This window comes from Psammomys obesus, unplaced genomic scaffold, assembly GCF_907164565.1.
Source record: "Psammomys obesus unplaced genomic scaffold, mPsaObe1.curated_primary_1811, whole genome shotgun sequence".
Lineage (NCBI taxonomy): Eukaryota > Metazoa > Chordata > Mammalia > Rodentia > Muridae > Psammomys > Psammomys obesus.
In genome coordinates, this window is record NW_026593286.1 from 27029840 (window position 1) to 27043633 (window position 13794).

The 13794-nt window shown below is 42.4% G+C and overlaps 1 protein-coding gene across 1 annotated transcript in view; it reads left to right on the forward strand.

Annotated features, from left to right (window-relative positions):
- Positions 1 to 12742, forward strand: part of Dytn (dystrotelin) — a 45811-nt gene extending 33069 nt beyond the window's left edge. Inside the window, exons 11-14 of the mRNA XM_055616271.1 lie at positions 776 to 846; positions 4045 to 4204; positions 6217 to 6709; positions 12639 to 12742. Of these exons, the coding sequence (XP_055472246.1) occupies positions 776 to 846; positions 4045 to 4204; positions 6217 to 6709; positions 12639 to 12742 (828 nt within the window). The remainder of the gene's footprint in view (positions 1 to 775; positions 847 to 4044; positions 4205 to 6216; positions 6710 to 12638) is intronic.
- The last annotated feature ends 1052 nt before the right edge of the window (positions 12743 to 13794 follow it).

Here is a 13794-nt window from a genome sequence, read left to right on the forward strand (position 1 = left end):
CCAGTTCATCTGAACAGTCTTCCTCTGGGCCCTGGCCCTCTCTGGGTCATTTGCAAAAGGAGAGGAAGCTTCAGAGTAAAGCCACAGTTGCCTAGAAATGTAGGGTGATGAAATTTATGTCCTGCCTAGGTGAGTGGGAACCATGGAATGGATTTCTGGACCCCAGAGCTTGGGCCAGGCTGAGTCAGGTCAACAGAAGCCCTTAGGTGGCAGTTCAGGAAGCAGAGTGTGACATGAGAAATTTCAGAGGGGAAATCCTAAAGAAGAGAGCAGCCAGCATCGCTCTTTCAAAAGACTTGGTGAATTCAGAGAAGTGATAACCGTCAGTGTACACCCAAGAAGGAGACAATGAGGAAAGTTAAAGTAGAAGGCTGAAAGAAGAAGTGAGAAGCTTAGATCAAAGATAAAAAGTGACCCACCTGTGTTCTGTGGATGACTTGGGGGAAGTAGCTGTTCAGAGAAGTAGCTAATGTGGGTGGAAAGCTGTTGTAACTGATCTTCTGCAATTTAGTGTTATATATATATGACTATATTATATCATATAATATACTAACAATATATAATTAACTCTGTAAATTTGGCTGCATGACTATACTTTTTATAAATAAGTATCTACATCATTGTTCTTAGACATAAATCTAAACATCAACCAGTCTGTAAAATACTGCATTTTATTTTGAAAAAGTACATCATTATCATGCTCTTATGACAATTTTTTAAAATGTGTTTAAGTTCAAACTAAAAGACCATTTTTCCCAATTTCTTGCTTCTCTAGACCGGAATCAGCATCAAGAAAGAACTACGGAGGACTCGCGACTCTATCAATGCTCTGCACAGGGAAGAAAGGTAAGGAGCCAGGTGTGGGTGTGTGAGGAGGCAGGAGCCACTGTAGATATGTGAACAGCAGCTGAGATAAGCAAGGAGTTCTGTCCTGAGCTTTTATAGAGACATTTTCTATAGAAAAAGAAAAAACACCTCTGAAACTCTCTCTCTCTTTTAATTGAAAGAAATCATTTAAGCAAAGAAGGCCCATATTTCAATGTGAAGGCAAAAAGGCAACTTAATGCTACGAGCAGCCATAGTGAACACCGCCATGCTAGTTACAGCATAATTTTTCCCCTAGTCACCTGGGGTCAGTACTTGAAGGAAAGCTAAGAGGGCGGTGTGGCTGTCTCAGCCAACAACATGCTTGCCATGTAAACACGCTGACTTGATCCCCAGGAGCCACCCGGTGGATGGAGGTAACTGATCCCTGCAGGTTGTCCTCTGACCTCCGCACCCTCACAATGGCACAAATGCCCACACACGATACGTGAACACGCACACACAACCACACACGGTGGAGCACACCTTTAATCCCCGCACTCAGAAGGCAGAGGCAGGGGGAGCTCTGTGAGTCTGTAGCAGACTGGTCTACAGGGTGAGTTCCGGGACAGACAGGGCTACATAGTGATATGTAAATGAGATAAATAAAAAAATCTTTAGACAATGATTTGAAAATAATTTTCAGCTGTGCTGTTCCCTGTTGTGTAATCCATCTCTGCTGTATACACCATTGGCAGCCTAATAAAATATTTATCACTACAAGACACACAGAAGTATCAGACAGATTTAGTTAAGGAAATGAAAACTGGAGGCTCCATCTTTGCTGTGCGCATCATCATTTTTATTGATGGATCGTATGGAAATGTAGACAGCATATCTCTCAGATGTGTGTGTGTGTGGCATGGCATAAAAGACACCAGCAATAGGTTGAAGAAGCAATTTGGGATTATTTACATTTAATTCCTAGAATAGCAGAACAGTCAATGAAGACATAACTTTGAGAGATTAAAGAGAAGCTGGAGGCCCAGATTCCCAGGAAACAGTGAGTGTGGCCTGAAATGGACAGTTAAATGCAAGCTCAGTAGCAGGTAGCCCGAAGTCCCTGGCAGTTTGACAAGGCCTCGTTTCCTATCCACACTGAAAGAACATGGTCCAGTTGTCGGTAATAACTCCTTATCTAGGCACTCACTAGTTGTGTTTCACCGCCTGACATGTGATCTTTCTGGGAGCATTTGGGCTCTCTCCAATGGCCTCATACACACAGGATTCCGCAGACTTGCTTACAGAAAGAAGATATAAAATTTTCAAAGTTTAGAACCTTAGAAGTTTAAAGGATTCTAAGTCATTTAGAAGGAAACATTTCTCAGATGATCTGAACTTATTAACAGACATTTGCTTGAAATAAAGCAGGTACTGGAAATACTTGTGGGAACACTTTCGGAGAATTCTCCCTTGAAAAAACAAAACAAACAAAAACAAAACAAAAAAACAACAGAGAGCCCAGTGTAATGGTGCATGCCTTTAATCCCAGTGCTTGCAGAGGGCAGAGGCAGAGAGGCAGAGGAGAGAAAGGCAGAGAGAGAGAGAGGCAGAGGAGAGAAAGGCAGAGGAGAGAGGGGCAGAGAGGCAGAGAGGCAGAGGCAGAGAGGCAGAGGCAGAGCAAGTGGATCTCTAGAGTTCAAGGCCAGCCTAGACTAGTTAGGGAATTCTAGACTACTACACAGTGAACTCCTGTGAAAACAAAACTAAACAAACAGCAACAACCACAAAGACAGAGAAAGAAAACTGTCTCTGACAGGGCTTGGCTTGCTCCCCTCCCCTTCCCTTATCCACCCCAGGCTATTGAAGAATAGAGATGCTTCAGATGCCTAGGCATGGTGGAAAGGCCAGAGAAGAGGAAGGGATGTGCGGTTTGGGCCACGTGGTAGAAAGAGAGAGATTGTTACAGTTAGTGATCAAAACAAACCCCACACTGGTACTGACAGCCTGACTAGACACCTCAGAAGGTGCTGCCTTATGAGTTCTGTGACCCCGGGACTGACTCTGTTAAAAAACAAACAAACAAACAACAACAACAAAAAGCCTACCATATAAAACACTTGGCACTCCAACTATAATTAGTTCAATCTCGTTAGGATTTTAGAACCAGGTTTCCTGGTGACTAGAAGTTTAAAGGTGACTGCTTGGGGACACCTGCTTTGTGTGGGAACTCGAACTTGACTTCAAGACCGTTTCTGGCATTATTGAATCAGAAATTGCAAAGGGCCTGATACGAAAGAAAGTTGCTGTCCACCATCGGGAAGAGTTTACCCCCATAGATTTTGTTAATATGCCAATGGTACTGATCAAAGAACAAGACCATGTTAATTATATACCTACCGCTTGACAGGCCGAGGGAACGTGGTGGTAAGCAAGGGAGTTTCAGGAATTGTGAAATAATGTGTGAGGAAGAAATTCAGTACTATGCAAGTAAAGCAGGAAACAGATGAATATGTGAGCTCAGAAATTAAGACGGGAGACTAAGTAAAAACCTGAGATCTCACCTCGCCAAGTTTGATAGCAACTGACATAAAGAAAAACCAAAGAAGGGAAAAAAATAAAGAAGGGAAGCGTCGAGACAGAGCCAGAGATAGGGCTGGAGTTCTGCTTTGTGGGGAAGTAATAGGGACGTCGAGGAAAGCCGTGTTGAAAGTATAACGTGTTAGCACAGATTGCAGGAAGCAAGGAGGCCACTCAAGCAATAACCTCAGGGGGAAAAGAGTCCCTGCAGAAAGAGCAGAGGCTCTGAGGGATGAGGATAAACGAACAGACCCTCGATGCATGAACTCTGTGCCTCCTCTGTGGCCTTCATGCTAAGTGCATTGCCTTCCCAGGTGAAGTATGTCTAGGCACACTGGTGAATAAGGTCAACATGTAAATGTGACTCCCTGGCAAACCATGCTATCAACAGTAATCCTGACAGGCCTGGTGGGCTCTCCAGAAATAGTTAAAGCCAGTGAAACCGTTAGTTGAAAGGCATACGTAATGAACACAAAGGGCATCTTCTGCCTTTGAAACAGCATCAAGTGGTGTTGACGGATCAGATGGTGGTCAAGGCACAGACCCCTCCCACCCCCCCCACCCCCACCCCCCCCACCCCCACACAAGGAGGACCTTCAAAGCACTTGCTAGGCTGTAGGCGTGATGCTCTGCTCTTACTCAAACCTGCTTTCTTTTCAGGCGCCTTAGGAAACAGCTAAATAGATACAAACACAAATTGCAAGGCACATGCACCCTACAAGAAGAACAGAACTGCAGACTTGAGACAAAGATTCGGGAGCTCACAGCCAACCAGGGTAACCTGTGGACCAAGCTACAGCAGATGAGACAGGACCTACAGGTAAGAGAATGTGAGCGCCACTGGCCACCTGGGCTGCCTGGGGGTCTAACCTCAAGCCTCCCCCTGCCCTAACCAAGGGCGGGCTGCTTCTCAAAGTTTCCCAGCTTCTTTTCCTCCACTCTCCTCCCTCTCCCCAACCTTCTCCCACCTCTGTTACTGTACACTCTTCCAGACAAGAGTCAAGTAAACAACAGGGCAAAGGGTTCCCACAGAGCTTGTGGCCTCAGGATCCCTTTGCACACAGTTAAAAGTTTTTGAGGGCTTCCCCAGGAGCCTTTCTTTCCATGGGTTTCATCTGTTGCTATTCTTATTTTTCATCAACAACAGCAACAAAACACTGAGAAGTGTTTCAAAAATATACCCATAACTAAGATAGGAGATTGATAACCATTATAGGTGTATTTTCAAGCAGTAACTGGATGTTTTTGGAGCCTGAAAGAATGCCGATTATTTGCATGCTTTGTTAAACCTCTGTAATGTCGGACTTAATGAAAGCTGAACTTTCCTCACGGTCAGCAATCTATTTTAAGAGGCTTACTTAAGGTATGTGAAGAAATCCGGTCTCACATAGAAGTGCAGTTAAAAAAAATATATTTCTGTAGCATTTCACATAACTAAGGTATTATCTACTGATACAGCATCAAACATAAAAAGCAATTGTTTTTTAGAAGATGGGTACATTGTGAAATCAAAAACCATGTCTGTTTCGTACTCGACTTTATTAAAATCCCAGTGTTCTCTTGCTCTCTGAGTGGAACTATCCATGTTTCATTTTGTAATATATATTGTCCACGTGGTGAATATTGACTCACTGAGCTATGCTGAGCCTTCAAGAGCTTGCCAGTTTCATTTTACAAGATTTTTTTTAAAGAAAAAAAAAAGATAAGGAGATAAATCCTCGCATTCAGTTTCACCAGTTGTTGTCCGAAAGAAAAAAAAAAAAAAAAAACATTTAAGAATCGAAAAGCTATCCAGCTCACCCTGGCAGATACAAGCTTCCTAAAATTTTAATTATAACTTGAAACCTTGACTGTTAGAGATGACAACAAAAAAGTTAATAACTTTCTTTGCAGTGTCATGTTCACCCCCACCCCCACCCCACCAACACACACCCAGAAAGCCTTTGCCTAAAATCCCAGGCTAACTAGCTATATAATCTGCCGGCGTTTCCTTGGCACAAGTGGCAATGCTTGTGTTTCAGGGTGCCTCGGAAATACTATCTGGGTGCTTTCCATTTCACTGTATGCAAGACTGAAAAAACAGATTACCGAGAAAGCTTGCACCTTTTGCCATACCACAAGATATTAATTGAAGCTGTCTACTCTTTAACGCGCAGTGTGACAGTCGTCTGTGAGAATTTGTGTGCCGATGCCGTCTCTGTTCCTACTGAGGCAGTGATGTCTACACTTAGTGCTGATGTGGGCCGGTCACGCACGTGCCAGCGCACCAGACGTACAGCTTAAAGAATCATTGTGGAAATAATTGGACCCCACACACTCCTATAAGAACTGCCAGCCTCCTGAGGGAGCTGGGTGGGCCCAACCTTGAAAACAGTGCAACACACCCCTAGATTTTTCTAACTCCAGCTTTTCATGAAGTCCCTCAGAACACAGCTCTGGGGCTTTCATTAGAAGTCTGTTTTATTTAATATTTATTTATTTATTATTTAATAACCTCTGCCTGTCAATCACCATGAGTGCATGCTTTCGGAAGTTCCTTATGACACCTTTAGAGCCAGATATACTCAGAGCTTTCTTTCCAAATTGCGGAAGGAGGGGGTACTCCTGAGACGTTTTACAACCTGAGCAAGACCCAACCTTTAACACAGTTTTAAATATCTATTGAAGTAACAGCAGAAAATAAAATTATTGAAATATCAAGAGTGGAAAGAAAAAAAAAGCCACCAATGTTGTTTGGATATTGAAATGTATTTATTTGTGGGGAAAGTAACAGTTATTTCTTCCTAAAGAAAGTTCTTTTATATATAATATTATATATATATTATCTCCCAGGCAATGTTGCGGCCACTCCATCCTTCATCTTCAGCTCAAAACACAGTACCCAAGACTGACCGTTCATTACCTGAGGATGGCTCACAGAGAAGAGGAGCCTCTTCCCACAGCGAGAGTACCACAGACGATGATCTGGAATGGGAACCTCTCCCTAACTCTGCCAAGGCTGACAGAAGTCACAAACGTCCGTCAAGTTCAGAGAAAGCTCTGGCAGACTCTGAACCACCAGAGATCATTTCACAGAGCCCCGGGACACCAAGCCACCCACAAAAGATTCCGAGAGAAGCCAGTACCTCCCCATCCGCTCTCCAGCAGGGACTGCAGGACAACTCACTAGTGCCCGCTGCGGAAGAGAGCAGCTGTGCGCGAACACCTTCCGAGGAGGAGAAAAGGACGCATGGCGCCAGCGAAAAGAGGATTGACCTCGAAGAAGAAGACCTTCAAGTGCTGCTGCCCAGACTCCTGGATGCCTTCGACATAGACACACCGTCAGGTAAGGGACGATTGGGGTGTTGTTGTTTGCTTTGTTGTGTTTGTTGTTTGAGGATCTCCGGATGTAGCCCTGGTTGGCCTGGGACTGCCTGTGTAGACCAAACTGTCCTTGAATTCACAGAGGGCTACCTAGCTCGGCCTTGAGGAGTACTGGTCAGGTACTCCCTTGCAAAGGGAGCCAAAAGAGAGTGATGGCCAGGAACTCAGGCTGCCTATTAGAACACTGGACTTCACAACATTGCCCAGTCTTTGGACTCAGTTCCTGGCATCGGCTGAGTCATAAGATCACATGAGCACTAAAGACTGTCAGTCACATGAGACCTTACAATAGACCCTATAATAGCCACGTGGGACACATGGCACTAAGTAAATAGTTATTATTTTGAAAGTGCAATCATCGTTAGTAACTTCAATTCATGCATAACTGAACAGCCCAATTCCACCATTTTAAAATGAGGACAGTTATGCAACTGAGTGAGGTTTCTCTGTCCTGGGTTGCACCATCACCATCATCATCGTCAGCTTTAACTCATCCCATAACTCTAAGTTATGGAGGCTTTTGGTCCTCTACTAAAATTCTGCTTTGTAGTCACACCATCTTCTTTCTATTTAGAACACACACACACACACACACACACACACACACACACATATATGTAGATATTGTGCTTAACAGGTTCTCACTAGAAAAAAAAATAGAGGAAAAATAAAAATAAAGAAAGAGGGAGGGGAGGGGAGCAGTGTGGAGGGGACAGTTCAGGAAGAAAACAGAAGTGGGGGGGGGGGGGTTTCTCTTTGTCCTGGAAGCTACAGATCCAAGCTCAAGGTGTCAGCAGCACTGGCCTCTTCTGAAGCCTCCTTCCTTCATTCATTGAGTGTCATCTTCTCCCAGTCTCTGCATGGCCTTTCAGTCTGTTTATGTTTCCATCCACCAGGCATATTTGAATAAGGCCATCCCAATAGCCTCATTTTAGCTTAATTATCTTCTACACACACACACACAGAGAGAGAGAGAGAGAGAGAGAGAGAGAGAGAGAGAGAGACTGAGCCCATTTAGTACTCTGATTATCTCTTTAAACACACTGTCTCTAAATATAGTCATATTCTGAGGTTCTGGTATTAAAACCTTAAAATATAAACTTGGAGGTTTGGGGGGGGCACAGTTCAGCCCATGACAGTCGGTGAGCCCTAACCTAGGGACATAATAATGTCAACTTTATACAGAACTTGGCAGAGTCTAGTCAATGGAATAGAAAGTATTATGGTAAGTAGACTTGAAGTCATCATCATAGCATGAAAGGAAATGAATTCTCAGCGATGGCAGGAGCATAGGACAAAGACTGATGGAAACTCTCCGTGCCCTCAACCAACACAAAATCCCACGCACTATAGTTCTGCCTAAGCATCCTTGGGATCATGATGAGCATTCAAAACAAAGTCAATGTCCACTTCACCTTTTCAGGAAAATGTCACTGGCCAGTCGGGCTTTATTGAAAAGATCTTAGTTTTTGACATTTTTACCTTGCTTTTTTTATTTTGTTTCTGTTTCCCAAGGGAGCTGGTGAAAGTTGCAGAATTCTAAAACTTTTTATTGGTTCAGCCTTTACAAATGCAGTTGCTACAGTGTGTACTTTAGATTCCTATAGTCTAGGCCCATATCTTAATATATTAACTTTTGTCCAGTTTCAGACTAAAGGTAAAAGATTGATGGTTATGTAAGTGACTTTATCAAGGTCTGTATATATAAGTATATTTATATGTATTTATCATCATTAAAAGAAAATTATGGTAGAGTTAATGCATTTCTAAGTTCTGATGCTCTGGTAACGTGCAATGTGTAATTCGAATTATCTCATCTTTCAGAAAGTACTTTATTTTATTTTATTAATTACACTTTATTCATTTTGTATCCCCCCATAAGCCCCTCCCTCCTCCCCTCCCGATCCCACCCTCCCTCCCCTTTCTGCATGCATGCCACTCCCCAAGTCCACTGGTAGGGGAGGTTCTCCTCTCCTTTCTGATCTTAGTCTATCAGTTCTCATCAAAAGTGGCTGCATTGTCCTCTACCGTGGCCTGGTAAGGCTGCTCCCCCCTCAGGGGGAGGTGATCAAAGAGCAGGCCAATCAGATTATGTCAGAGGCAGTCCCTCTTTCCATTACTATGTAACCCACTTGGACACTGAACTGCCATGGGCTACATCTGTGCAGGGGTTCTAGGTTATCTCCATGAATAGTCCTTGGTTGGAGTATGATTTTCTGGGAAGTTCCCTGTGTTCAAATTTTCTTGTTCTGTTGCTCTCCTTATGGAGTTCCTGTCCCCTCCAGCTCTTACTATTTCCCACTTCTTACATAAAATTCCATTCACTCTGCCCATCAGTTGGCCATCAGGCTCAGCATCTGCTTTGACAGTCTATACTGCAGAGGCTTTCAGAGGCCCTCTGTGGCAGGTTCCAAGGTTGTTTCCTGTTTTCTTCTGGCTTTCAGAGGCCCTCTGTAGCAGGTTCGGAGGTTGTTTCCTATTTTCTTTTTCTTCTGATGTCCATCCTCTTTGCCTCAGAAAGTACTTTTAATGCTCAGAATCTCCTGTGTTTCCACTCACAGTCGAACCACTGAAAAGTTCTTACAGGAAATATTTTTGCGTTTCTTACACAAATATTTTTACGATTGGAAAAACACTAAGTTTCTTAGGCGTAGGAAATACTCCCGTTTGGTGTATCTGGTGGCAGGTGTGCCTGCGGACCATCTCAGGTGCCAGAGATGAGCACCGGTTGTCCTGCTCTATCACTATTTGCCTTATTCCCTCAAGACGGGGTTCTCACTGAAGCCGGAAGTAGGCTGGCCTCCAACCAGTGGTAGCATCTCCGTCTCCCACGGTGCTAGGATTACGCTCGTGTGCAGCCATGTTCTGGTCTTCCTGCTTGTGCTGCAGGTATCCTTACTCACCGTCCAATCTCCTCAGACTCCACCCCTAAAATGCTAATTTTGTAATATTTAAGTTTATTATCTTTTCTTTACATTAGTCACCCTTGTTTGCCGCTCAAGAAGGAGGTGTGAGGCGTGTGTTAGCCTCACAGATGGTACTTGAGTAGAGTGTATCTCCCTACTCAAGTATTTCTAAAGGTTTGTTTGCTTGTTTTCAGAGAGGATCCTGTGCGGCCCGGATTGACCTAAAACTTGCTACGTGTCCAGAGATAGCCTCGAACTTCTGCTTTTCTGCCCTCTTCTTCCCCAGTGTTAAGATCACAGATGTGCGTCATCATTCCCGATTGACACAGTGTAGGAGATCAGCTCAGGGCCCTCAGCATACTAACACTGTGCCAAACTCCCAACTCTCTATCTTTCTTTATGCTAATTTCAATCTGCTTTGGACATAATCTTTTTTTTCAAACTCCACTTCACTATTATATAAAAATATCCTTCATAACCTATACATTATCTGCACAGACTTACCAAACTTACACTAAATTTAATCAGAGCCAGAGATATGATAACCACACCCACGAACATGAAAAATGCAGCTAAATTAAGTTATTGTCCACTTGTGTTCACGTCCATCTTATAATAGAAGCACCAGATAGCAGCAAAAAGTTTCTCATCACTTTACTGTCCCACTTAAAAAAAAAAAAAAAAGAGCTGTTTTTAAAAGTTAGAAATAGCTACTGTTCGTATGTAACAGCCTGAAATTCATCAGACAGAGGGTCACTATATTCATCTAGTATGGTAATTAGCCTAGTAATTGATCACCTTTGTAGATTACAGTTTTGCTAAGAAACCACCACATTTTATAAATGAAGATGAACTTTATATTACTGAAAAGCTTAAGGGGATTGAAACAGAAACCTTGGTAATCATTTTGAGGCTGCTATTTACATTAGCTGAATAGACTCATTCAATATCAAGATCTTAGATAATGAGATTTCCAGAGACCATGAGAGTTTAATTGAGAAAGAGAGAGAGAGAAATAAAAGAGAAAGACACACACACACACACACACACACACACAGAGTTGTTGTGTAGGAGGAGGTCCCCAAACATCTTTATATTCTTAATGTTGAAAGTCAATAGCAAATGAATTAGGTTAAAACTTTCCAAGAAAAAAAATTAGATTTGAAGACCTGCTTATTATTCTTTACCTATGGTAAAAGAAAATGCATAATTTCTGGTTTTATTATCTCATTTCATTATTGCTTTCCATTTCAGAGTGAAGTTTCCCATGCATAGCTTGTGAATTTTTTTTTTTTATTCTCACTCATCTGCTTTGCCCTTCACTTGCCACTGTTTGTTTCAGCTATATGCAGGGAACTGGAGCAGGAAGGCGTGGCTGGAAGGCAAAGACCCAGTGGGCCAACATGAACATACTTGCCAAGGCTCTTTCCTTACATGCAGTACAAAATATGAAGCTGAAGAGCAAAAATCCCACATTCTCATTCTGGAAGAAAACAGTTTGTATCTGACACTAACTCTTCTAAGATCTGATTTAATAAAAAACAAAAGATTGGTGCATGTCTAAGGGATATTATCAAGATCTTTCTGCATAGGTTTATTCGTATGTGTTTATGCATGCACCATTATATCATTAAAAGGGAAATAATAAAGCAGTTGAGAGTGTATTCCTAAATTCAAATGACATAATAATATATACTATACAATTAAAATTATCTAATCTTTTAGAAAATTTAAAGTCCCCACATTCCATGTGTTTCCAATTACAGCCTCAGTGGGACTAGTTAGATGCTTTTATAGAAAGTGTGAGCACCGCTTTCAGTGTTGTTTGTTAGTGGCGATGGTGACTGTGGAAGAGACTTTTAAAAAAAAAAAAACTGGCTTATAGGATTGACCTACCTTTGCATTTTACATACCCAAGGGCTTCTAATAACAGAGAAGCCACGACTAGTAGGAAAATTTGAGAAGTTTCTTACACATCTTCTGAGACCCATTGCTGGGGCTTTTCCATGAGAATACATGAAGGATGGGATTGAATGAAGACTAGGAGAAGTTGTGATTTTTCTTTTTTTTTTTTTTTTTTTTCTGGCTGTGTGGGTATTAGTACAAAGAGGTACAACAATGGAAGAAGATGAGAAGCCTGGTCCAGTCAAAAGCAACGACACAGAGCTTCACAAATGGGCCCTCAGAAAGAGAAATATGAGTCACCTGACAGAGAATTCAAAATAGCCACCAGACAATGAAACACGTGTGATAAGGATGCAAGAAGGGAACTATCTCAGGGAAGAAAGGCACCAGACGGGGAACGTGGTAGGGAGAAGAGATGGGAGGCGGGATGGAGAGTGGGGGGATGGGGGTTAGGGAGGAAGGGTGGAGGATGGGAGGTGGTAGAGGAAGGCTAGCAGAGAAGGGCAATGAATAGGAAATACATAAAGTTTTATGCCACATATATAAAGATTTCATGATGAAACCCATTACTTTGTATGATGACCTAAAACAACTTAAGATACTTTTAAACTGCCAGTAAGATGGCAGATGAGATTAGGTGATCAATGAATGAAAAATGAGAATTTTAGATAGACAGGGTGTCACGCCCTGTAATCCCAGCACGTGGGAGGCAGAGGCAGGCAGATCTCTGTGAGTTCGTCAGCTGGCCCCAGAGAGCCCAAATGCAACTATTGTGGTGGGGAGGGGTTAGCAATGTGTTTCAACACTCTTCAGGTTATGATATCATAGCGATTCTATGATGGCACTCTGCGGTAGGCTCTCTGGTTCCACAGATTCAGTCTAGCAACTGGGATGGAATTGTAGGACACACCATAGCCAGCTGAGTACTGGTTATCTTCTCTGTTGAGGGGAAGGGCAGCCTCCTCAAGAACAAAGAGAAGATGGGATCTGATTCTTCTCTGTGGGTGAGCACTGTAGCCACACTGTAGGTAGCCAAAGAGGCTCATTTTCCTAAAAGGCTCTTCTCCTTGCCGATTTCAGGTGCACAGCCTCTGGTGGACATGGAGCTGTATGGCAGAGCCGAGCAGGTGTGCTGGGCCTTCTCTGCCCTTGTGGACCAAATCACCTTGCCCAGCTTGGAGTGAAAAGGAATCCAGACTCAAAGGTCCCTTGATGTGATGACAAGAAAACTTTATTCAAAATCTGAATTTAAAAGAATCAAGCCTTCAGCCTATCTCTTAATGGTTGATGGGGAGGGTAGGAACTTATGTTTTGGTTATTTTCTTTAACCCCCCTACTTATGTAATCTTAGGTCTTCAAAGTAGAGTGAAACGTTGGGGGTGAAGAAAGGCAGAGGATTAAAGAGACCACACAGCGGCACATGAAATCCAGGTGGCTGAGTTTCCATCAAAGGGCTATTCTTTATATATGTGGGTGGCAGAACTCAATTGTGTGATCCATATGAATGTAATCAGCCTTCCAGTGTCATTTGTCATACTGAATTAATAACCCAGTTTTCTACCTGATGTTCCTATTAAACAATAGGTTTTAGCAGAGAACACAACACACACACACACACACACACACACACCTTGCATGCATATAAAACAGTGAAATCTGTTTAAAATCTGGTTGCATCATTGTCATTTTTTTCTAGTTGGGATATTGTAGTAGTAGTATAGTTAGAAAAGATGTTCCTGTTGAGGGAACTTGAACAAAATGTGCATCAATGTCTCTGTACTATTCCTTATAATCTCTAAATCAACAAGTACCTCAAACTTAAAAAAAAAAAAAGGTTTTCTTTCTAAAAACCTCCATGTCTGATGAGTTTTACCAAAGTACTTACATGGGTCCTTTCCCCTTGGGTTGAACTGTTATCACCGATGTTTATGTTAATAACCAGAATAATATCTAATATCTTTTTACCATTAGAGCAATTAGTTTATTAGCATCTTATATGCATTCACATATTTAATTCTCATAACAGACCTAAGGAGTCTTCAGCTTCTTTTATAAGAAAAAAAAATTAAGGCACATAGAGGTCAAATGATTTCCAAAGTCATTCAGCCAGCCCTTCACACTACGTTTGAACCACGTGCCTGAGTCTACACTTTAGCCACTAATCTCTCATTTCTACCTATAAATATTGCTGTGACTCTAATGCTTTGCTCTTTAGCCTGTGTTATAGAAAAGTCAG